This window comes from Sturnira hondurensis, unplaced genomic scaffold (genome assembly GCF_014824575.4).
Source record: "Sturnira hondurensis isolate 20B ecotype Veracruz unplaced genomic scaffold, ASM1482457v3 Scaffold0003693, whole genome shotgun sequence".
Lineage (NCBI taxonomy): Eukaryota > Metazoa > Chordata > Mammalia > Chiroptera > Phyllostomidae > Sturnira > Sturnira hondurensis.
In genome coordinates this window covers 3,322,943-3,347,877 of record NW_028076324.1, presented here as the reverse complement: position 1 = coordinate 3,347,877, position 24,935 = coordinate 3,322,943, and the positions used below count along the sequence as shown (strand labels likewise).

The 24,935-nt window shown below is 52.3% G+C and overlaps 2 protein-coding genes and 1 long non-coding RNA gene across 6 annotated transcripts in view; 2 read left to right on the top strand and 1 right to left on the bottom strand.

Annotated features, from left to right (window-relative positions):
• FDFT1 (farnesyl-diphosphate farnesyltransferase 1) overlaps positions 1-3,834 on the top strand; it is a 28,016-nt gene extending 24,182 nt beyond the window's left edge. For both annotated transcript variants that reach the window (XM_037042167.1, XM_037042166.1), the window contains one exon: positions 1,351-3,834. In XM_037042167.1, coding sequence (XP_036898062.1) covers positions 1,351-1,572 — 222 coding nt within the window. In that variant the 3' untranslated portion in view covers positions 1,573-3,834. The remainder of the gene's footprint in view (positions 1-1,350) is intronic.
• Positions 3,835-4,428: 594 nt separating this feature from the next.
• CTSB (cathepsin B) lies at positions 4,429-24,557 on the bottom strand. 3 transcript variants are annotated; one of them, XM_037042169.1, is made up of 11 exons: positions 24,440-24,557; positions 13,360-13,510; positions 12,300-12,385; positions 10,879-10,993; positions 9,731-9,849; positions 8,853-8,938; positions 8,400-8,546; positions 7,783-7,899; positions 6,303-6,431; positions 5,709-5,799; positions 4,429-5,493 (listed from the first exon to the last, which is right to left on the bottom strand). In XM_037042169.1, exons 2-11 carry the CDS (start codon positions 13,483-13,485, stop codon positions 5,487-5,489), a joined length of 1,023 nt encoding a protein of 340 aa, XP_036898064.1. In that variant the 5' UTR covers positions 13,486-13,510; positions 24,440-24,557; the 3' UTR covers positions 4,429-5,486. The 3 variants fall into 3 exon arrangements, with proteins under 3 accessions (XP_036898064.1, XP_036898063.1, XP_036898065.1); XM_037042168.1 differs by having other exon boundaries at positions 4,429-5,799; XM_037042170.1 differs by lacking the exons at positions 9,731-9,849; positions 12,300-12,385; positions 13,360-13,510; positions 24,440-24,557 and having other exon boundaries at positions 4,429-5,799; positions 10,879-10,952.
• On the top strand, positions 9,199-19,774 carry LOC118984317 (uncharacterized). Its single transcript, XR_005065903.1, has 4 exons — positions 9,199-9,278; positions 10,608-10,615; positions 19,460-19,466; positions 19,764-19,774. It is a non-coding gene; the product is annotated as an uncharacterized LOC118984317 (long non-coding RNA).
• Positions 24,558-24,935: the final 378 nt, after the last annotated feature.

The following is a 24,935-nucleotide window of genomic DNA, read 5'->3' as shown; positions in this document are numbered from 1 at the left end:
ACATTCTTTTATTTTCTTTAATGAAATTGCAGCTGTGCTTTTTGGGGGGGGAGAGGGAAAGTGACGAGAATAAATGTTTGAGGCATTTATTTTTTAAATGCCTCCTCTCTCCTCTTCCTCCACTTTGCCTGTGTCTCAGCTCAGATCCCTTCCCATCTTAATAGCCTCCTGATCGGTTTGTTACTGAGTCAGTAAGCATTTATGGAAGGCCTGCTGTGTGCCAGGCACAGTGCTCGGCTGGAGATAAGAAGATGAATAAGATGAGGTGCCTTTGAGCCTGCAGTCTAGTTAGGGAGACAAATACAAAAAGAGGATTTGAATGTAAGAGATAAGGTTGGAGTATGTACGGGAGAGTGGCACTTGGCCCAACCTGGAGGTTCAAGGCAAGTTTTCTGGAAAACATGATACCAAAGTTGAGACAGGCAACAGGTAAGAGTCCGCCAGGAGAAGGAATGTGGGAGCAGCATTCATGCAGAGGGAGTGGGGTGAGCAAAAAAAGGATCGGAGCATGCAGTGGCAATGCGCGTGCAACACAGCACAGGCAGTTGTTCCTTGAGTGAGGAGGGGAGCAGCACCGTGAGCACAGGCCACGCCGGCCTTGCCTTCCGCGTTAGGAGCTCAGACCATGCTCAGCTGGTGCAAGGGGGCCACTGAGGCTGTCAGGCCGAGGTTTTAGATCTTTTTGCCAGTGTGGAGAACAGATGCATGGATTTTTGGAGTTAAGCATAGAGGCAGGAGCTCAGTGCTTAATGAGAGTTACCTGGGGCTGAGCCAGGGTTGGCACCTGGCGGCATGTGGAGGAAGACTGGGTTTGGGAGATATCTTGGAGGTTTGCAGGGCGTAGGAGGTGTGGTGGTGCAGGGAGAATTCTAGGACGCCTCGCAGGTGCCTGCTCCCACTTGGGCCTTCTTCACCTAGCCTCCTGCCTGTCCCACAGCTTCAGTCTGCTTGTCCTAAGCTGCGTCCCAAGCCTTCCTGCAGTTACTTCCCCCTTTTCATGGTATTCCACACAGTCTGAAAGCTGTGTTGACGTGCCCAAGCCCCTGCTGTGCTCTCTGCTCTGGGAGCCGTGGGGACAGGTGATTGGTGAGGACCATAGGACGTCCCGGTGCAGCGGGGCTCAGGCCTCCCTGGTAGCATGGGCTTTGGGGTTCCACAGGCCTGGGATGACATCCTGCCTTACTAGTGGAGTGACTTGGGCTTGTTACTTCCACACTGTGTTTCCTCATTGGTAAAATGGACTTAAAATCTCTCCCTGTTTGGGGCTGTTGTAAGAAGTCAACACAGAACATGTTTATCAAGTTCCTAGGAGTCATAAGTACACTTAACCGTATTTTCTTTCTTTTACAGATCTATCAGAGAATCCCCGACTCAGACTCATCTTCTAGTAAAACCAGGGAGATCATCTCCAGGATCAGGACACAGAATCTTCCCAGATGTCAGCTGGTCTCCCGAAGCCACTACTCCCCCATTTACCTGTCATTTGTCATGCTCCTGGCTGCCCTGAGCTGGCAGTATGTGAGCACCCTGTCCCAGGTCACCGAAGACTATGTCCAGACTGGAGAACACTGATTTGTTCCCCATGAAGAGGGTTGACCTTTTTTCCAGGATAGATATTGGCTTCCCCTTTTTTCCCCTCCTGCTTTAATTCTGTAAGAAATCTGTGGGCTTGGATCTTGGGAAGCTGTGGCAAGCAGCTGAGAAGAATAAAAGGATATGTCATCTTCAGCACCTGGTCCTTGTAGGTTGTGCTCACCTGGGCATGGTGGCTGATGGCCAAGCCCTGGGTGCTGCCTGCCAGGGCAAGTGATTGCAAACGGGACTGCTGAAAGGTCTTAGCATGGGTCCTGGCTAGAATTAGAGTGGAATGTATTGAATTGGAAGCAACCTTTGAATACCCACCCTAGCAGCAAAGTGAATGAATTTTTCTTTTGTGTGTTTTCTGTTTTGCTCACCGTTTTTACTTTCTTTGGTTGATTTGAATGTAGTAGCTGTAGTAGCTCTAGGTAATTTTTCTGTTTCCTAAGAATGCAGACTGTCTTCTGCACATGAAGGCTAGGCATTAACTTCTGGGTGTTCTGGCCTTATTTTCTTCTTTAAAGAGAGTTTAACTCTCCAAAAGAAACAGTAGGACCACCTTGGTCCCATTGTTGAAGGTCAGGCTTCCCTTCTTGCGTATGTGTTTGAGGAAATTTTTATAGTAATGAATGAATTACTACTGCCACCACCGAGCCACTCAGCAGTGCGGAGAGGGGACACAGCTGCCTGGCCTCTGCTTGACTACCTGCTGGAAAAGGAGCGAGTGGCTGCGTCACCTCCCGCTGCGGCCGATAGCCTGCACTGACTGCCAGCCTTCTGGATTTCGGGCCAGTTCTCTTAGCTGCGTTCAGAGTTTTAAGTTCAGCTTTTTGTTTTTAACTACCAGTTTATGCACTGAAGTCTCAAGAAAGGCAAAAGCTGTGTGCAGGGGCTTGAAAGTGACACTCAGCCTGATTCTCCTAGCACTGCAGTTCGCCTTCCTCCTCACCCAGCACAGCTGAGGTTGATGATGGCCTCGTACTCACAGCGACTTGCTGAGACCTCAGCCTGGAGTCAGAAGGATGTGGCCCCCTCACTAGGGGTGTTTGAGGAGGCCCCGCAGCCTGAGAGTCAGAGGTGGTAGGGCCTCCGACTGCTTTCTGGAAGCCATCAGTGCTCGGCATTTGTAGTCTAGCCTCTTTTGCTGCAGTTCTTTATGTTCAGTGACTTACAGAATTTGAGGTTTTTCCAGCAGTAACGTTGGATTGCATTGTTACACACATACCACACAGACTTCCCTCCTCTGACAGCCGCTCCCACCTGACAGTCTACTTAGTTCTTTGGTCCATGAAAGCTTCTAGTCAGGCGGTTCGTTGAGGCTCAGTCCTTGATACACTCAGGTGACTTGCCACGTACCTACCATACAGCTCTGAGTCAGACCCAGTAATCTGCCAAGTTGTTTAAAGCATCAAAGCTTGTTTTGAGACTCCAGGGTAGGTTAAAAGTCTTGAAATCTAAGGTTGGTTCTGCTGGAGTTCATGCTAGACACAGCCTTGATCTGAGGTGGACATACTGGAATTTCCTGGCTCAGCCATAGCCTGTGGGACTTGTGTGGTTTAGGTGATCTCTCAGGTCCCTCCCAGCTGTGCGGCTGTGTGATGTTGACTCACCCACTGGGGCAAAAGTCTAAGACCTCAGTCCCTCTCCAAAGTTCGCTGGTAGATGCTTCCAAGTTTTTCTCTACTGAAACTGCCAGATAAAATGCAGGTTAAACTTGGATTTCAGATACTTTTTTTGGTGTGAATATCTTATCATTTCATGGGACATACGTAAAAATTACTGACCTGAAGTTCAAATTGGGCGTCCTTCACTGGCAACACCGCCCCCCCAAGGCAGTGCGTCACATGCCGTGTTCCTGGCATGCAGCCTACTTGACCCCTCACAGTAGGACGGTTTACGTTTCCCTCAGGGAAGTAATAGCTGAGGTTGTTAGTGAGGTAATGATCAATGGCCGTTTTTAAGTTGAGGTTTACTGAAGTACTGGTACTGATCCTGGTTATAAATTTTTTATGGATTTTCATTTTCTAACAACTCTTCAAGCCGAGTGTGAAGGTGACCTGTGATGTGCACACTTGCACTATTTATCACATCTCTGCCAGCTCCCAGGGTTAGGGTAGAGTCATGGGGCACACGGGAGAGGAGGGAGAGAAGGATGTGGAAATGGGAGTTACTCAGTTTTGGAGTAGGCAGAATGCCAACTTCATTGGGGTTATGAACATGTTCTGGTTGAAATGTTAATAAAATGATTACACATTGGTAGCTTTGGTCATTCTTGCTAACCGTTCCCCAAACATCATGAGTCTCACCCGTTTTCCCTACATTGTGCACAGGGTGTTCCGAGTCGTGGCAGAAGGCATGTGCTGCGTGATTTTGGGAAGAGCTAGTCCAGCTCCTTTGGGGAAGGGAAGCAACCTGTATCCACAGGCCAGGGAGATGGGTTCCTGTTCCCCAAGAACTGGTGGACCTCGTTGGCGTGTAGTCCTTTAACAAGGCCTATCCAAAGGAAGTTATTAACCAGCAGCGTAAATTGAGTCAGAGGGAACTCCAAATAGGGCACACAGGCTCTTGCCTCCACCCCACCCCAGCACCGGAGGGGACCAGAAAGCTGGTCCTCCAGCAGGACACGGGTTGGTACCACCAACACACCACACCTGTAGAAAACCTTAGGTGTCTGCTGGTTTGTGGTTGGTTAAAAAGAAAATACGGAAACTAAGTTCTTAGCACTTGAAGCAGGGGCAGAGCTCATCACATGTTGGGCGCACTGTGGAGATGTGTTCAGAGAAGGGTCGATGAATGACAGGGAACTAAATAGACAGGAGCTGTGGTTGGAAAGTACGCTGGAGCAGTGAGAAGCCAAAATTGTGTTTATTTCCTTCCCTCCCTTAGCAAGACAGCCCTGATTGGAGTTGAGAGCCTCTGGATCCATGAGAACATGGTTCTTCTGGGGGACAAGGACCGGCAGCGGCAGCTGCAGGTCTGCAGACAGAGGCAGTCGGCGATCCCACCTGCACACACACTTCACATTGAAGGAAACCTTTTATTGGCACAGTCATTCCTTTCCTTGTGATTTAATAGGCGGGCGGAAGCAGTGGTTTTTAAACAAGGGCTGGTTTCTCCCTAACTATTTTCACTGTATATCAGAGGTCAGTAGGTCAGTCAAATCAAGACCACCCGGGTTTAAGGAGATGGTCTAGAACTAGCACAGCTCTTCCAACTGTTAAGACTCACTCTCATGATCAGCTGAGGTGCACAAAAAAATAAAATTTCTATTTAAAAAGAATCATGCCAAGGACAAGATCAGAGCAGGTTAGCAACACTACAAAGCCTGACAGATGCAGGGGCCCTGGGGGAGAGGCTTCCCCGCAAAGGGCTGCAGTACCAATTTTCTTCTCGACCTATTTCCGAATCTAGAAAACTACTCTCTTGGAAGCACTGCTGATGGGCGGGGAGGGGGCGGGGGGGGGGCCTTCAGGAAGCTATCTTGTTAAGAAATCGACCTTCGTCCTGGAAAGTCTACGAACCCTTCAGGTCTGTGGTGCTCCATGGTGATGCACAGATGGGGAAGGATGGAGGATGTGGCGGTAGGTTGCAGCGACAGCCAGAACAGCATTAGTCTTGGGGAAGGATCTGCTCTGCTTGCAGCAGTGGCTTATGTGGTCTAAGTGCATTGTGGCAACAGTCCATCGAACGGCTGGGAGGTAGCCCGGCCTTGGGGTGTCTCCTTGGAAGAGTCCTCGTGGTGGACACGAGGTTTGGCCCAGTCCAGCCCTTCAGGCCTTGTGTACAATCTCTTGTTTGCTACTTGAACTCAAAGAATAAGACATTCCTATCCCTCTTCTCATCCCCAGGCCCACTGGCTGCATGTAGGGAAAAACTGCCCAGGACTGGCTGGAAGGGCCCACAGCAGGTTAGATCCTTTCTGAGTAGTGCTCCGTGCATGNGAGTCCTCGTGGTGGACACGAGGTTTGGCCCAGTCCAGCCCTTCAGGCCTTGTGTACAATCTCTTGTTTGCTACTTGAACTCAAAGAATAAAAGACATTCCTATCCCTCTTCTCATCCCCAGGCCCACTGGCTGCATGTAGGGAAAAACTGCCCAGGACTGGCTGGAAGGGCCCACAGCAGGTTAGATCCTTTCTGAGTAGTGCTCCGTGCATGGGACCCCAGCCACAATTTCTGATTCGATTCCACAGTGATCCCGGCCTCTCAGGATTTTAAAGAAACCTAGAAAGCAAAAATAAGGTACCTTTAAAGTGGGCCTTGAGTGCTGGCTTTCGCCAACATGTTCAGACTCATCCCTGAAAAACCTGGGACCCGACGTCACCAAGGTAGCCCCTGAACAGACCCCAAACCAGCACCAAACCAGCAGGGCGCTCTCGAGGGGTCCACTGTTTGCCCAGGGGCCCAGCTCCATCCACATCACGGGGCTGCTGGGTGCTACTCCCATTTGGCCTATGCGTCCTGTCACTGCAGCTGGTGCAAGGGGAATGGGCAGGCACAGCCATCTGAAGCTGGGCCCAGCTCCCTGCCACCCCTCCCAGGGTCAGAAGCTGCCCTTGTGGCAGACGGAAGCCCCTGCCCTAGCACCTGGACACCTGAAAGGTCACGGCTAGGCCTGAGGCCCAGGGTTGGAGCTCTGCAGTGGGCAGAGCAGAGGAAGACAAGATGACAACTATGTTCTGGCTCTTAACACCCTACTGCTTAGCAGGAAGGGAGCAGCCACTCACCATTGTCACCCCAGTCAGTGTTCCAGGAATTGCCAACCAGCCAGTAGGGGGTGCCATTCTCCACTCCCCAGCCCAGGATGCGAACTGCGTGACCTCCCACCATTTCTCCAGCGACATGCTGGTACACTCCTGAGAAAGGAAAAGTAGTTCAGGCTGAGACCAAGCCACTGCCCCATCTCTCACAGTATCCCCCCAACTCAGCTGGTGCCCCCAGTCAGGGCGGACAGGGCCCAGGAGGTCCCAAAGGCCTGCCATTGTCTTCAAATGGGATTCTACAGGCAGCAAGTTATTTAAATGTATTTTTGAAAGACCAACACACACAGGTATGTTAATATTAAAATGGAGCTAACAAAACATGCCTGTTGGTTGCTTTTAAAACCAGAGTTATAAATTCTAATTTAAGAAATAGAATGTTAAAATACCAATCATCTGTTTCACGTAACTGGAATTCCACGTAACATTTTATTTATTATAAGCCTTCTGTGGGGGTGGTGGGGAAGCCTTCTGTGGCTGAAAGAGTTAAATTGCTGCTCTGGGGTCATCCTGGAGAGGCAACAGTAGAGAGGCTGGCCAAAGAGCTCCAACCGAGCTTGCCCCTCGTGGTTCACTTGCTCAAGCTGGAAATACAGCCTTTTATAACACAGGTGGGGACTGTGTTAAGAACTATCAGCTTTATAAATATATTTTTTTCTCGGGGGAGTGGACTATAAGGGACTACAAGGCAATGGGAAAAAAATACAGTAAAAAAAAATCTAGTAACAAATATTTTTTTGCTTTCCAGAATTATCTTCCTTTGTCTAAACCCTGTCTATAAGAGTTGAGAGCTTTGGAGTTTTCAGTCTAGCAGAATGTACATGAGACAGAAGCGGTCAGCCCAGACCGCTCATCTGGACCTGGGGTTTCTCAGACAGTTCTTGGGCCGAGGACAGTCCAAGGTCTGTGCCACGTGGCACACAGCAGGTGCTCCCTGCTTCCTCATCCACTAGATGGTCAGCATGAAGCTAGGGCTTTGCCAAGACAAAGAGAGCCGCTCTGTCCAGACACCCAAATCCTACAGTTACACTGTGGTGAATGAGCTGATAAAGCAATGGCGGTGAATGAAGGCGGGGGCCCGGGGCTGCAGGGAGGCAAGGAAGGACTTCCCCAGGATGATACTTGACCTGGCTGCGAAGGGATGAGTGCCACAAGCAGGGATTGGCCATGTATTAATAGAAGCACTTTGGAGAGGGGATCTGAATAGCACATGCAGACGAGGCAAACAGGTGCAAGAGAGCAGAGCAGGGGCAGCTGCTGAGAGCAGCAGTTGTGAGCATCGGGCCAGCTGCAGAGGGGTCTGCAGAGCCAGGCGAGGGGAGGCCTGACGCCGCCCTTCGCCTGCACACCCCGCCTTCCTCCTCTGCTCAAGCCCTGTTGGCCCACCTGAACCCAGACCTCCCGTGCGCGCCCCCTGCCCACGATGCCATCGGGGGTCGATACACACCAGACTTGTACAGCAGGAAGTCTGAATACACAGAGAAGGCCGCCTCCACTGGGCCATTTTTGTAGATCTCCGCCATGATCTCCTTCTCATCACTGGGGACACTGTAGGCGTCGCATCCTGGCAAATGAACCAGGAAGTGGGGTGAGGAGTGCCTCCCACAGCTCCAATCGGCCAATCATGCAGTAATTCACGGGGAGCCACCAGGCTAAGACTGAGCAACTAAGGGACCTGCCAGGCCTGGAGGGGGGTTGAGGAGGATGGGGGCAGTGGTGGTGATTAGGGACCCCCAAGGGAGGAGTGATGGAGCTGAATCTGGAAGCTGAGAAGCGGGAGACCATGGCCTTGGAGGGCACAGCAGGACCCAGGGGGACCTGGCCACGTCACTCCCCTGTAAAGAGGGCTCTGGACCCCTCCTCCAACTCTTGAGAGTCTGACTTGAAGGCAACATTCCTGAGATGGAATTCAGGGTGGATACAGAACACATGGCAGGTTCGCAAGCAAGGCATGAATGCCCTCCCTTTCTCCAACCTGGTGGCTGATTCTAAGACTCAGCTGCCCTGGCCTCTCTCCCTTTGGCTGGGGAAGGCTGTCAGCAGGTCTCTGGCAGGCGCGCTTACCGAAGTGTTTGTCTTCTTTGTACGATGGGCTGTAGCCTGGCTCACAGATCTTGCTGCACTTGGGGGTGTCCCCACCCTCCCCTGAGCACGGGGGCCGGGAGCCATTCACATGGTGCTCACAGGGAGGGATGGAGTAGGGTCTGCAACCTGTCACCAAGCAGAAAGAAGGGTGTCAGCCAGCAGCCCCTACATAGGCCCCTGGATGCCAGAAAGGACCGGGGTGATGGCTGGCGGGGACAGTAGTTACCCACCTAGGCTGTAGCCTGGATCTGTTCTCCCACCCATTGTGAATTCTGCCATTGAGGAGATGGGCTTGTCTTTCTACCCTGTGTTTTGGCCCGGCACTCTTGCCCTTAACCCTCAACCTTCACTTCAGGGTGGAAAATGAAACCATTATTATTGATTGCTTATAAAACCCATCTGGCCAAGCAGGGACTCAGGGCAGACACTCACCTATATGGGAGTCATAGAGGCCCCCAGAGACCAGGCCTTGTTTCTTCCAGAAGTTCCAAGCACCGGAGGGAAAGCCCCCATTACAGCTAAGAAAAGAGCCACTCGTTAAAGTCATTATGACGGAGGTGCTAGACCACTCTCTGGGGGGCCCACCACTGCCTTCAGCAGCAGGCCCTATGGTTCTCCCACATCCCGAGAGACCCCCCAATCCATCCTCCTGGACTGTCCCTTCTTCCAGGGAATCACCCAGGTTCCCCCCACCCCTGCCCATTAAAACCCTTGAGAAGAGAGAAGGACTCTCACATTCTTGTCCCCACCAAACCAGGTTGTGTCCTTTCTACCACAGGGACTGTCACTCAGGCAGCCCAGAGAATTCTCTGGGGTCCCTAAAAAGACACCAGTGCCAGAAGTTCTAACTTGAACACGGTAAGGCCTGGACACAAGGCGTTTTTGATGATGTTGTTTTTAAGTGGGCAGCACCAAGGCACTGTGACCAACCTGGGGAACCTTTACTCTCAATCACAGACAAGGAAAAAGGCCCGAGGCACTTTCTTGGCAGGAAAAAGGAACAAGGGGGACAAAACCAGATCATGAGATCAGAAATTTAACTGCACGTCCTGAGCCCATCTGTTGTACCCAGAACCCACCGTCCACAGTGGGCCAGTCTGTCCATTGGTCCCTGCGGGGCCAATCTGGTTTCAAGAACCTTCCAGAAAGCAGCAGCCATGCTCTACCACCATCTGTCCTAAAGGAGCACCACTCCTATGCCGGGGGCCTCAGTCACCACCACCCCTCCACCCCCGCCCCCCGCCCCGGAGGAGGCCTCAGGCCAGGCCTCCCCGGTACCATTCCCGGAGCCTGGGCCCCCTGAGACTCACCCCTCCCCACACTGGAAGCCACAGCAGGTGAGCAGGTCCTCGGCAGACACCTCCACGTTCTGAAGCCCATTGCTGAGGATGCAGATCCGGTCAGAAATGGCTTCCACAGCCCCAAATGCCTAGAGAAACGAGCCCCACTCAGGTGAGCCCAACTCCTGGGCTGTGGGGCGCCCCCAGCCACCACCCTGAAGCACCACAGTGGGCACCTCAGCACACCCTTCATTTCTGAAACATGCAGTTTTGATTTTTTTTTAAAATATTTTATTTATTTATTTATCTTTAGAGGGGAAGGAGAGAGGGAGAGAAACATCAATGTATGGTTGCCTTTCGTGCATCCCCTGCTGGGAGTTGGCCTGCAGGGAACCGGCCTGCAACCCAGGCATGTACCCTGACTGAGAATCGAACCGCGATCCTCTGGTTCGCAGGCCTGTGCTCAATCCACTGAGCTACACCAGCCAGGGCACAGTTTTGATTTTTAATGTAAAACGCAGCTCGTGCAAAGGACAAATATTCTATGGTTTCCCTCCTACGAGGTAGCCAGACTGATCTAAGTCACAGAGACAGAAAACACAAGGGCAGCTGCTGGGGGCCGAGGGGCAGGCAGATGGGGACAGAGTTTAGGGAGACAGCAGTTTGGTTTGAGAACATGAGAAAAGCTCTGTGGGTGCGTGGTCAGCAGTGGTGCCTACACAATGGGAATGTTCTTAATGCCACTGAACCGTCCGTGCACCTGAGAATGATGAAGACGCTTCAGTGTATATTGTTTTACCACAGTTAAAACAACAAACAAAATTAAGGCAGCTCACTGATTCAGAATGGCTGAGTCTCCATGACGCCGAGCAGAAGTCAAAACTAAGGCTATCTGCTGACAGACCAGCACAGCGTGTCAGACGGGGAAATAAACATATCTCACATCCCACACACCGGCCGTGCCCTGTGCGGGGCGCCTCGCACATTCTTCCTTCCACCCCGTCTTTGCAACAACTCACGGTCGGAGGGATCTTGACTACGCTCATATTGGTGAAGACTGAGACTCAGGAAGGTTTCGTATTGTGCCTAGTCACAGTTGGTCCACTCCCAACTCTCCTGGCCATTCCCAGACCACCCCCACCGCTTGCTCCAGCCACCCCCAGCCAGCAGGGCCTCACCCAGCAGGAGCCGCAGGAGCCCTGGTCTCTGATCTCCTTGATGGTTGGGCACTGCGGCCACTGTTCTCGAGCATCGAAGTTTTCGGGGAGAGCGATGTCCCCAGCGAACGAAACTCTGGATGAAGGAAGGTCTCCATTAAAAGCTTGCACCTTACCATCTGTGCTGCCCACCCTACCAAGGCCAGCTGACAGCGGACTGTCACCTAGAAAGGGAGTGAGGCCCACGACATGCGGAAGAGGGATGTCCCCTTGGAATTTGAAATTTTTTATAATCCTCACCTGAGGATATGTATTTACTGATTTTAGAGAGAGGGGAAAGGAGGGAAGGAAGGAGAGAGAGGAAGGGAGGGGGAGGAAGAGGGAGAATCAGGTGGCAAGAGAAACTTCAACAGACTACCTCCCGTATGTGCCCCCAGTGGGGATCAAACCCAGAACCCAGGTATGTGCCCTGACTGGGAATCGAACCCACAACATTAAGGTGTACAGGATGATGCTGCAACCAACTAAGACATCCAGCCAGGGCATCCCCTTAAAATTTTAGAAAACAAAACTTAATTCTACTGCTTAACACACCTTATCATTCCATAGGCTTCTTTTTAGACTAATTTTATGAATATTTTTCTAGAGTTTTAAAGATTCTTTTTTATTTTTTAGTTTTTTTATTAAAGGGTCTTTGCAGATATAATTGAATAAGGAATCTTTTTTTTTAAGATTTTATTTATTTATATATCTTTAGATGGGAAGGAGAGAGGGAGAGAAACATCACTGTATGGTTGCCTTTTTGTGCGTCCCCTGCTGGTAGTTAGCCTGCAAGGAACCGGCCTGCAACCCAGGCATGTGCCCTGGCTGGGAATCGAACCTCGATCGTCTGATTCGCAGGCCCGCGCTCAATCCACTGAGCTACGCCAGCCAGGGCCCTATTTTTCTAGAGTTTTAAACGCAGGGTCCAGACAACTGTGTTTCTTGCTTCCCCCACCCTACGCCCCATCAAAAATGTCTGCTCACATCATTGTTAATATTGTCACCACCGTGGGATGTCCCCCATGTGTGATGTCCCTCACCTTCACTAGCCCATCCTCCCTGTAAGGTTCTTCTAATGCTTCCTATGAGAATAATAATGTCTACACGAAAATGCCCAAAATGTTCTAGAAAAACAAAATTTGAATGGCCGATCACAGGGCTTTTCCTAGATTTTCCTCATTCAAGATCAGGCCTATCCAGACAGCGGCACCCCAGACTCGGGACCTTTCGCCTGCAGAAGCACGACAAACAGTGGTACTTGGTGCTGAACCCTGCCCCTCGAGCAGGGTCTCTGGGAGAAGCGAGCAGGGCTAATGCCAGGGAGGCCTTCTCTCCTCCCTCCTGCCCACTGTCCCAAACACACACACCAGCTCCTCACACCCTAGGGGGTGGGCTCTCACCTCTGGGGCAGCTTGGGCCCGCCCAGTTTGGTACCACACAGCTTCTTCACGTAGCTCGGGTGCACGTTGTAGAAGTTGTGTCCAGCCTGGAAGAGAGCCCGATCACAACGGTCACCCGCCAGCAGAGCGGTGTGTCCAGGGACATGGCGTGTGAGGGTAGGCACGCCGCCCTCATTCAAGCCCTGACAAGGCCAGGGGTCCCTTCCAGCTCAGCAGAGCAAGGGGGCCAATTTCCTGCTACAGACCAAGTTCCCCCCAAATTCATGGTGAAACCTATCCTGCAGTGGGATGGTATCGGGAGGTGCACTCCTGGAAGGTGCTTAGGTCATAAGGTTGGAATCTTCAGGAAGGGGGTGAGTGCCCTTTTAAAGGAGACTCTAAGATGCCCCTCCCACCAAGTGAAGACAGAGAGAAGCCAGCCATCTGCAACCTGGAAGAGGGCCCCCACTAGAACCTGACCATGCTGGTACCCTGACCCTACACCTCCAGCCTCCAGAACTATCAGCAAAGAGGTTCTGTTTATAAGCTACCCAGCGTATGGCACTGTGTGGTCGTGGCCTGAACAGACTAAGATGGGCACCCAGCAAAGCAGGCCAAGGCCTGCCCAGAGGGACCTGGTGGGTAGCGTGCAACACTCAGTGCAGTGGGTACCTCTTCTTTTTGGTGTCAAGAGAGACGCCCGGAGCCCCGAGCATGTCCTCTTCCTCATTCTTGGTTCCCAAATTCCCAGGCCTTAGGACTGGGCAGAAGAGAATCAAGGACCTGCTAGTGTGGATGAGCCATAACACCTACTCTGGTGGAGCTCACAGGTTACCCAGCTAGGGACACTTCCAGAGCTTGTTTACTCCCACGCCCCTCCTCACACATGGGCAACACACACACGGGCACGGGAGGGGGCAGGGAGGAGGTGGGCATGGTCTTGGGCAGCTGTGACTCTGGATCAGACTTTCAGCCCTCTCTCGGGCCGCAGCCGCAGCCCCCTCTGCTGGGAGTCAGAGTGCCCAGACTGACACGACGGCCCGTGGACGGGAAACATGCAGGAGGCAGCCCCGCAGCCCACCTTCCAGGTGGTGTTCCGCTTATTAACGTAGTGGACCAGCTCATCCGACAGGGACTGGAACTCGAGCCTGCTCCGTGCACTGGTCAGCACTGCCAGGCAGCCGAGGGTGGCCAGGAGCTGCCACATTTTGGAAGCTGGATTCTAGATGCACCTAGAAAGGAAAGGACCCAAGGCGTGAGAGGCTGCTCTTCCTTCACTCAATTCACGTGCTCGACACGCAACAAGGGCGCCCCCTCTGCCAGCGTGGGCCTGGGGCCAGGAACAGGCCAGTGGGCAAAAAAGACCCATGCTTCTGTCCTGGCTGCCACTTGCCTTCCTTCTGCCCCCCAGTTTCCTCTTTAGTCAAGCCTGGATGTGGCGACAGAGAACCCTTGAGGACCTATGTGCCTGCAAGCTCCTGGGCCTGGTCTCAGTCCCAACCTGTGGCTGTGGCACATAAGACCATGCTGTGGCCCAAATGCTTGCTTCCCCCAAATTCCTGTTGGAATCCTACCCCTCAAGGCTAGGGGGTTAGAAGGTGGGGCCTTGGGGAGGTGATGCGGTCATGAGGGTAGAGCCCTCATAAATGGGATTCATGTCCTCATAAAAGAGACCCCAGAGAGATCCCTCAAGCCTTCCACCACAGGAAGACACATCGAGGAGTCTGTGACCGGGAAATGTGCCCTCACAGGCATGCTGGTGCCCTGACCATGGATTTCCAGCCTCCAGAGTGTGAGAAATCATGGCTGTTTGTAAGTCACCCAGTCTGTGGGGTTCTGCTGGAGCAGCCGAATGGACTAAACCAGACCACGTGTGCTTCTCCTGCAGAAAGGCCTCTGAGCAGCTGAGTGCTGTCTCCCTGGACGGGTGGTTTGTGGCCCAGACTACCTTGACAGCTGTGAGGACCAGTCCAGGCTGACCTGCTGTCTACGAAAACCCCAGGGCCCAGGCAACAGGCAGCATCAATGCGCCTGTCCCGCACCAATGAGGACATCTGCATCTCCAGGCTAAACTGAGTGCCCTCTCTGTTATCGCCAATCCTCCTCCCCCTGGACCTGTGGGCAATGTTGAGACTTCCCAAGTTAGTGCCCTGAAAGAGTAAAGTCTGTCCCTGTGATCATGTTGCAAGTGGATTTAAAAAAATGCAAAACAAAATAAACTTTAGAAGCCATGTTTTGGATATAAAACAAGCAAAACAGAAGCCAAGCTGAGGCTGGCATGTGCCAGTCTTGGAAGAGCCAGGGAAGCAGAGCTGGTTTGGCTGGTGGCGCCAGCCTCCTGGGATTTTCTCTGGTTTTTCCAGTTGGCCAAGGGCTCGGTTTCCAGTCCCAGAGACGGGCCCTCCCAGGAGGGGAAACCGCCACCTCGCAGCCACCGCCCTGGGATCCAGGACGTCAGAGACTGCAATTCAGCCCCTGAACCACGCTCAGGCCACAGCTCTGTGAAAACAAGAAGTGCGTCCTGGCGCCACGCCACGGCCAGGCCTTGTGAGGTACCCACTGGTGGGGCCCGTGGGCATGTGTGTGTTGGGAGAATCCCTGTGAAGGGGACATGAAGATGATATGACCTAGGTGACAGCACTTAACACGCCGCCTCCCACACAGCGCATTGTATTTGAGGGAATGTTTAAACCTAGTCGTTGCTGAAGCAGCAATTCATCTGGAAGAATAAATGCATAAGGATAGAAAGAAAAAAAAAAAAAGAGGAAGACAGTTGTGGAAAAAAGCAAGGGAGGAGGCCTGGCCCTCGGGGTAGTAAGTGTATTACAACACCCCCCCCGCCCCGCCTTGAGGCTGACACAGTCCCATCAACAGAGCAGACACAGTCCACTCAAATGCATACCCCGCGTGGGCATCCAGTGCGTGTGGGAGAGGCGAGCGAGCAAACTACGTGTGTTTCAGTAGATGGGGCTTACACAACTGGCTACGCACTTTGAAGAAAAAAACAAGCAAGGCTGACTCTTTACACTTGATCCCTTACACACACAAAAGGGAACAAAGATCTTGAATAAAAACACCGAAGTTGTACGAAGAAAATAAATGCACTTAAAAAATGTAATATTGGAGTGAGGAATGCCTAAGACTGACATAAAGCAGAAGCATAAAGGGAAAATGTCTGATTACATAAAAATAAAACCTCTTTTCTAGAACAACAAAAAGTGGTGTATACTTAAGGCTTCCATATACTTAAGGTGCTGTTTCCTTAGCCTGCAAAGGGCTCTTAAAATTAGAAGAGTCAGTGGAAGAGAAAAATGACAAAAGGACACGCACAGTGAATTTACAGAATTAGAACTACAAATGGCCAACACAGACATTAAAAGATGCTCAACCACAGGCAGACACAGATAAAATTAAGGCGATATTCATCTTCCACCAGAGTGGCAAAGGCAGGACATCTTGATAGTTCTGGGCAGGGGTCAGATGTGGGGAAGCAGACATGTCACACTGCCCCCTGGTAGGGGCCACACACAGAGGCCTACCCCACCGCCTCTATTGGCTTTTTAATCTGCGTGTCCTCTGACTCCGCGATCTGACTTTCGAAATTTATGCTACCAGCCGCGCAAGGCAAACATACTGGGTCACGGATGTCCCCTGACGTCTCTGTGTTAGCAGAAGACCAGAAACCAAGCAAGTGTCGGATAACAGAGTAACTGTTCAGTTATAACCAGCTGTGAAATGGCTGGATACAAAGCAGCTGCTTCAGAGACGAACTGGTTGAAATGAATCACATTGCCTCACTGGACCTACAAAGTAAACACACCCAAGACCTTCTCGCAGGTGAGTCATGCTAAGCTTGTGAACCCAGTAAGCAACGTACAAGTATATTCCTGTCACTATGTGTAAAATGTCAAGAAAAACACACAAAAGCAGTAACTGCAAAGTTCCCCTTACTTTTCACTATATATATATATTTTTTTTTTTAAAAGATTTTATTTATTTATCTTTAGAGGGGAAGGGAAGGAGAGAGAGGGAGAGAAATATCAGTGTATGGTTGCCTCTCATGCATTCCCCATTGGGAACTGGCCTGCAACCCAGGCATGTGCCCTGACTGGGAATTGAATCACAATTGTTTGGTTCACAGACCCGCGCTCAATCTACTGAGCTACACCAGCCAGGGCTTCACTATATATTTTTATTTTAAAAAGTGAACATACTATATTTGAAGCTGTGTTTTCAGGAAAGACAGTGAGGGCCACTGAAGATCCGGTGCCATCCACCTGGCGAAAGCACACTGGTTTCAACCAGCCCCCACATGCACTTACAGTCACCTTCCCAGCCGCCCACTGAGGCTTCCTCCCTACCAACTCTCCGCTCAAAACACTTAACCTTCCCCCTTTCAGTGACTCACAGGGAAGCTGCCATTCATATGACCACGTGCCAGGGACCCACGCACCCTCCAAACTGTTAAGGGACTGTCTTCCTGTGTCCTCACATGGCAAAAGGGGTAAAGAGCCATCTGGGGAGCAAAGCAGTCAGGTTCATGTCTTTTTATTGACACCCTCTGCCTTACACTTGGCATCTTAACATTTTTCCAAGATAGGAGAACCTCGTGCAGAGGGCAGTTCCAGTGCAAAGCTCCCTAAACGTCAACAGGAGTGTCCCGGCGTGCCCCCTGGGTGCTCAGCCATCTGCTGAGATGCCAAATCATAAGCAGGTGGAGAATGAAGGCACTTCCATGGCAACTCAGATTTTAAAATGAGGTTTCTGTGGTTCACTGGTGGGAGAGACATGGGCACCTCCCACCTGCCAGATGGCTCTCAGCTCCTGCACAGACAACTGCATGGCCGGCCCCTAGCCTGAGCCCCGAGTCCCACCAGACCCCTGCCTCAACAGCACCAGAGCCTTTCATGCACACACCCTGCTTTTCTTTTGGTTCCACAGGCCCTCCTCATTTCCTGCCAACTTCATTCTCCCTCCCTATCCCCTCAGTGGAGAACCAGGACCCTCCAGTGAACTACGGACCTGTGACCCACCGACTCACAGCCCATCCGGACTGAGGAAGCTCTTCCTTTAGCCCCAGCTTCCCAGGCGCAGCGCCGCGGCATCATGGGAGAGTGTCTGGGCTGGGCTTCAAGTCGGGGCCAAGAGCCGCCTCAGCCAGCAGTGAGGATGAGCATGGGACTCGGGGTCAGGAGACCTGGATTCAGATCTCACCTCTTCCAACTCACTGACTGCAGCCTTGAGTGCCAACCTGCACTGAGCCTCAGTTTCACTGCCTGTAACAACAGGGAGCTCACAGCCCTGGTTCCTCCGGGCAGAAGTCCAGAGGGAAACGAGGGCGGGCAGGCCCTGCTGCAGGCTGCTCTGCGGTCAGGAGGCAGCGCAGGACTGCTCACTGGGGCCGCTCAGCTTCCAGGTCCAAGTCGACACCCTTCTGCCTTCCCTTCCTCTTCTTTCTCACCTCTACCTCTCACCTATGCCGGAGAACTCCGGTCCACTCCAAACCTGTCCAAAATGCCGCCACGTCACAAGGAAGAATTTGAGTTAAAAATGAGATGTTAACCTTAACTAACCCCCCAACAGGCTTCCATTTTGAGGGTAGAGATTATGGAGGGCTCAAAGAATACTAAGTCCATCCTCGGTCCCGAGGGGACAAAGATAGCAGTGGGGATGCCATTTTCTTGAGCACCAGACAGTTCTCCTTTTCCCCACATGTGCGCACATCATGAACACGGGACAAACTACATGCACGTGGTGGAAACAACAGGCTGTGCTGTTACCAAGCGGTTCGCGGGTCCCATGGCCTTGGCACTAAGCAGAAGAGCTTTCACTTCCCCTCCTTTTGGCACATACTTCTCTTTTATTTCTCAATTCTGTGCATTTTCCCCTTAATCACAGGAGAGAATGAACAGAAAGTTCTTACTTCCTGAGAGAGAGGGGCCCAAACAGGACGAGAGCACTGCAAGTCACGGCACTGCCTTGCGGGGTGTGGGTGGTGGAGGGAAGTTCGGGGCAGATGTTAGTTCTGGTCCTTGGTCAGCAGGGCTAACTGCATAGACCTGGGATTTCATAACATCCTGCCTCCCCTTTACCTTTTAGCCAAGGTAATATCTGGCTAAAAGGGGTGGTGGAGGGGTTCTCTCATTTCCTTTCTCTCCAAACCCCTGTAACACTTGCCAGTTTACATGAAAGCACATCCCACAGAAGTTCTGTAGATTGTCCTGTGAACAAAAGGGCCTATGGCTAGGCGATCCTCTCTACCTCCCCTCAGAGAGAACTGGTCCCCAGAAAGCCCCAAAGCCCTTCCTGGGACTAATGTGGACCTTGGGACTCTGGGAAGAGGGAGAACGAACACAGGAGGGGAGCGGCTGATGCCACAGGAGGCTCTGAGTTCTGACATCCCTAAGGACACAGAATCAGTTTGGGCTGCCACCTGCCTTGATTTCACTTTTTAAAAGGTGATTATAGAGCCTGTAAGTTAACTGGAATCTTTTTTGTTTTTTAATCCTCACCCAAGGCCATGTTTATTGATTTTATAGAGAGGGGAAGGGAGGGAGAGAAACATCAATGTGAGAAAGAAACATCGATCGGCTGCCTCTAGTACATGCCCCAACCAGGGACCAAACCTGCAACCTAGGCCTGTGCCCTGAACAGGACTCGAACCCGAGACCTTTTGGTTTGTGGGATGACATTCCAAACAAGTGAGCTACACGGGCCAGGGCTAGTTGACTACATTCTCAATCTGTACTGAATCTAATGAGAGAGGACATCTCTAACTAGACTTTCCAAATGAGCCAGCTGCAATCTCCTGGCTAATAGAGAAAAAGATGAGTGAATATCCCCCAAGTGTTCTACAACCAGGACTTTGCTCTTCCTTGTCCACTGCTGCTGTTCATACATCGCTGACCTTTCACAGCTGGTTCTAAAGGACCAAAACATCAAGTGCCTGTACTCTGCCAACAGCCACAAATTAGATTCCCCCCATATATGTGTGTGTGTGTGTGCGCGCACACATGTCTAATTGATTAGGGGGAGAGGTGGTGGGATGTGAAGATTTAGTGAAACCTTGCTAGAGAACTCTGTAAGTCTCTCTTCCACCAAGACTGGTCTTGCCTCTTGCTGTCGTTAATGGCTGTGATTCTTGAACTTCTGACTAAGCCAGCACACACACAAAACAAAAGGAGGCAGGTCTCCATCCCTCCCCTCCCGATCTGTTTGTCCAGTTACACACCTCAGTGTGGGGCAGCACCGTGATGACCCAACACAAGTGCCTTGGCTGCAAATACACTCCAATGGCCCTGAAGTAAACCCAAGGCTTTTCCCTTTGGACTCTGAATCACAGCCTTTGATTTGGTCTTTTCTGTTTTATGGGTTTGATCCTAAGGCAAACATGGTTACCTGCTTCTTAGCTTATCATCTTTAAAACTAGAAAAACAAGACAAAACAGAAAGGGCTTCCAGCTCTCACCTGTCTCAGGGCTGTGAGGACATACGGGTACCGGGTCGGCTGTCCATCCCCTAGAGCCTGGTTTCCCGCAGCTGAAGCGCCCCCCCCAACCATAGCAAGTGCTGGGACCCAGAAAAGCCATCCACTGTGGTTGGCCACCAGCAGCACTGCTCATCAGCCCCGCAGGCTCCAGGGGAACCGGGAGAGGCAGTGCGCTGGCCCCACTGCCCCAGCGTCTCACTGGCACTCCCCCTGCTGCCCACCTGCCAACCACCTGTCTGCAGTAAGTGACTAATTCCCAGCAGGTTCGGCAGGGTTGCTACCCCCGCACAGTGCCTGGAAACGGCAGCTGCAGCACCCACAAATGGAACACTGCTCAAGATCAGCCACGACAGCCCACATCCTGCAAATAGAAGAAAATGATGACCGTAGGCTTAACACAACGGACCCCAGGAAGTCCCCGAGCAGTCCAAAGATGTTGTGCAGTTGAGAAACAAGACACAGTTCAGACAAAGTTCTGGAAAGTTCTGGAAGCTTCTGTTCACCAGCTGAAACTAACTTACTGAAATGCTGAAGGGGGCACCACACCACCATGTCTCGGTTTCTAGAATGGGCATACTGCCTGCTGAGGGCACAGACAAGAATCAACCAATGAATGCATCAGCAAGTGGAACAACAAATCGATGTGGCTCTCGCTCCTCCCCCACCCTCCGCCCCTCTCTCTAAAATCAATCAGTGAAAATGGAATAAGAATGGGCATACTGCCTGGACGCTGAAGGCCCGTGGAACTACTTTATCAAAGCTTTTAGAAACCCTTGGATATTTAAACGAGATTAGTGCTCTATGTTTCAGCAGCTTGCAGGGACACGGCAGCGCCCTGATTCGGTCACAGGCTAGATCACGTCTCCCTGCCAGATAGGAACAGGGCGACCGAGCCGGTGGAACCACAACAGTGAGTATCAGAAAGGCTTCATCTCTCCGGCTCAGTCCCAGTCTCCTCTCCTGAGGTCCCAGGGAAAGAAACTAACCTCACAAGGCTGTTGGGAGACAGAAAGAGATGCCCCTTTTCAAAGAGCTTTTCACGCAGCCTGCCTCCAAGCCCTTGCAATGAACTGCCACTTGGAAACAGCCCCTCACTCACTGGCGGGGTGAATACACATCTCTCCCTACCCACAGGCCAGTTAACTGTTGCTGTCTCTGGGCAACTTTTTATTCTCAAAAGTGTCCCAGTATATGGATGAAAAATTATGATCCTCCAACTGCCAGTGACAAGCACTCAAACGATGGTTTGCCGTGCTATGGTGACCACCAGAACCAAGTACCTCCCAAAGAGCCGCAGGGTTAAGTGGGTTGAGAATGGATGGCGAATGGCTCCCGGCTGAGGCTGGACAATGCCTCAATCCTGCAGTGACTAAAGCCACTGGCTGGCACCACCTACCCAGGTCTTGTGCAAGCCTGGGAGCCATGTGACTTGTGTGTGCACGCACACATTTTGCCCAAGACCAGGTCAGCAGGTCAGAGAGTCACAGAGAAGCCCAGCCTCCCCCGGGTCTCTCAGCAGAATACGCAGGAGTTTTCAGAGTGCTCCAGGCTGATTCTGTTTACTATTTTGGATGTATCTGTCCCCACGTCCTCTCTCCCCATCTTGCTAGGTTATCTTGATGACCAGACTAAATGAGTTATTGGCCTGCGGGAGTCAGATAACGCAGTTGAGAGAGCAAGCATCCCTTCTTCCTGGCACCCAACATTCACTAAACAGTAACACTGGAAAAGGTCTTGTATAGGCTCTTGTTTTACAGGCAAGGGAAACTAGCGCTTGAGAAAAATCAAAGTCTGATAGTATCCAGTGTCGGGAAATAGGAGGAACAGGAACTCTCAACACTGTTGGGCATCCAGGTTGGTAAAACTTCGCCTCCATGCACTCCGTTTTCTTCCCGCAAAACGGAAGATACACACCCATCATGACCCAGCAATTATTCAACTTCTCCTGCTTTTGCCCCGGAGAAACTCTTGCAAAGTGTCTGAGAGATAGATCCATGGATATTTAATGTAGCGCTGTAAGCAACAGTGAAAAAGCAAAAACCACCGAAGTGTCCCTCAGTAGACAAATACATTGTGTGTTTAAAATGAATGAACTAGAATTCTGTCAACATAAATAACTCTGATAAACACCAGTGGGAAAGGATACATGCTATATAATTAAAGTTAACGCTAATTTTAATAACATTGTTCATGGACTGATACAAAGTATTAAAAGTAGAAAAAAGTGTAGGGGAACTACATAGAGAAGAGCAGAAAGGAGCTACAATGTCCCTTAGGAAGACCAGAAGCCAAGTGGTACTGAATGTGGATCAAAGAAACGCAAACCCGTTCTCCTACAAAGGGAAGCTGTGACTGAGAGGGAACCCACTCACACACAAGCCTGAGACTTGGAGGCCCTGGTGCTGAGGAAAGGGAGTGAGGATGAGGCTTGAGGTTAAAAACGGGACTGGTTCAAGTCTGGACCTGTGATGACTTTGATCTAGGTCCCCCTCCCTATCCAAACTGGGGCAGAATAGGAACACGAACAGCCAAGGAAGGACGCAGGGTTCATCTCCCTCCCTCAGGCGGCTCCTAGAGTGTATGTAGAGAGTGCAGAGATGCCAACGCGGGCCCAGGGCACCCTGCCCATTGCCTCCCGATGCCCAGCGAGCACAACCAAACCTGTGTGTGCCTCAGCTTCATCAACTCACTGCCAATCCCCTCACCTCTCTACCCGTGAGGCTGGACTCCGTGAAAATGCCCAATTTCCATCCTTGATGTTCACAATTTCCACTTCATACAGTTCTACCTCATATACTTCTCATACTTTCCTTATGCCAAACTCTCAAAAATAGGTGGCAGACACTTTAAGTCGTCACCCCCTATTATTTCAGTCCTCATTTTAAAAAAATCACCCAGCAGACATATCAAGGCTCACCTAACATGCTGTCCCTTCACTTCTCAGTCCAGCTGCCACTAGTCACACAAAGCATCTGTCACCCCTAAAAGGTGGGCAACTTCCTACTCCACCTCCCTGGCTTAGCACTTGGGAAAGAACCACAGGCCTCAGTGCAAGCTGCAGAGTCAGCAGTACATGGGCAGGTTTTTCCTGGAGCCATAAAGCTTCCACTCTCTACCTCTGACCCGATAGGAAACAGGGTTGTCCAGACCCTGCATCACGGGAGGAGTCGCTGCAGCTGGGCTGGGTCAGGCCTGGGAAGCCCCCAGATGAGGAATCTGCACCTTTCCACCGGGCATCACCCCAGCTCTCAGACAAATGCCCAGAAAATGTCTGAGCAGAACCTTTCTCCAGGGTGTCTTCAACTCTCTCTTTGGGAAAGCCCCACAGGGTGGGGCCCGCCCAGCCTCCTTTCTCATGCTCAAGGGCCCTTGCTCACCATCACCAGTGCCAACAGGAAACAAGTCTCTGTTACTGTAAGGACTTCATGGAAGAAAAGAAAAGTGGCCTTGGCCAAGCCAGACACCCTTCCAAGCCTTTCACCTTCTCACTCAGGCTTCCTGGAGAGACTCATCTAGATGAATGGATCTCAGCAGCCTTCACCTCAGAGTGAAGGCACTTGGGGATGGGGTTTCCCAAGGTAACAAAAGGGGTTAGGCCCCCTCCCACCATGAGGGTTTCTAGGGGGCTGGGCAGTGGGATATGGGGCCCTGGGCTGCTGTCCTCCCTGCTCCTGCTGGTCTCCTCGGTGCCCAGGGAAGGGGCTGACCAAGGCCCACAAAGAAGGCAAATCACAGTCATACCTACCTGGACTGCTTGCTGGTTGAGCCCCTCAAACTAAGCCACTCCACAATGCTCCCTAAATGTTCCCTCTCCCAGGACTGCAGAGTCCTTAACTGAAGAAAGAGCTGATGCCCCCCAGGAACTCGGCCCTGCTTTTCCCTTGCCCACTCCACCCTGGGCCTGAGGTGCCCAGTCAAGGGGTAAGAGTGGCCTTACCCCTCCCAGGGCGAGGTGGACTGGGATCCTATAGTCTTCTATCCTCCTCTGTGGATTTCTTTTCATGTGGTTTCCAGCCCTATCCACCCAGTCCCAGATTCCTGTTTTCAGCTTTCCGTCTTCTGGGGTCCTAAATTGTCTGATTGTGTGCAGAAAGTTGCTCAGGCAACCATCTAGTATTAGAAAATACCTAAAACATATGCAGGTAGATACTATTATTTCAGAAGTTTGCTAGGGAAACTGAGGCCCAGAAACCCACAAGGCGCCAGGTAGCCAGATTCTAGCTGAAAGTCGCCGGGATCCGAGCCAAGCCATTCCTCGCAGGCTCCTCCCTCGAACCACCCCTGCAAACTGCCGGGCCCCGCCCGGCTGCCTCCCGGGCCAGGCCTGGGGACAGGAGGATCGTGGGGTCCGCACGAGCCCGCCCGAGACCAGAACACAGCCCTAGAAGCGGCCCGAGCGAGCTTCCCGGCCGGATGGGGGCTGGGACCCCGGCTGCTGGCGATCGGGTGGTTTTCTGCTTTTCTCACCAGGGAGACCTCTTAGCAGTGCGCGGCCGCCATCCCTGCTGGCCCGGTTGTGATCGCCTGAGGGTCCCCCGACCCCGCGGGTCGCGGGAGCCGCCGAGTGGGCCCGACAGGGGCGCACGGGGCTCGCCTTCTCATCCCCTGCCAAGGTCACTTCCGCCGGGGTGGCGCTGCGCCCGCGCCCCCACCCGCCGCCCACCCCGACTCACCGAGCTCCGCCGCCTAGAGCCTGGGCCTGCAGCCGGGAAGGACGCACCGAGTCGGTGCCGGTGCCGGTGCCGAAGCAGCCTCCGCAGGTCCCGGGCCGCCCCGGCTCCTATTTACCGCGCCGGCCCCGCCCCGCGCCGGCTGACTCACCACGTGACCCGCCGGGGACCCGCCCAGCACCCCTACCCCCTACTCTTCCTGTTCCCTGCACCCCACCGCATCCCAGGCACCCTAGTGAGCTTGGCACCCCCTCCAACCTTCTGCTTTTCCCGCTAGCTGCCCCCGACCCCCACCCCGGCTCCCGCACCCCACCCCCTCCTCCTGCTGGGCGCCCCTGCGCCACCCGCGCCCGCCTGGGCTTCTGGAGATCCCGCTGCGGGTGGACACGCCGGCAGGGGAAGAGGGGCTCTGAGCCCCGCCGGCCTCTAACCCTGTGGACTGGGGCGTGTGGGGAGCAGAAGGGAACTGAAGGTGTCCCTAAGGGCCCCTACCCAGCTT

What these genes read in the sequence shown, in the direction of transcription:
- CTSB (XM_037042168.1), bottom strand. Translation starts at nt 13,485, where the DNA reads ATGTGGCAGCTCCTGGCCACCCTCGGCTGCCTGGCAGTGCTGACCAGT. An exon ending in GCTCCTGCGGCTCCTGCTGG is followed by an intron (nt 9,850 to 10,878) that starts GTGAGGCCCTGC and finishes TCGTTTCTCTAG; the next exon opens with GCATTTGGGGCTGTGGAAGC. An exon ending in CCTCTATGACTCCCATATAG is followed by an intron (nt 8,547 to 8,852) that starts GTGAGTGTCTGC and finishes GCTTGGTGACAG; the next exon opens with GTTGCAGACCCTACTCCATC.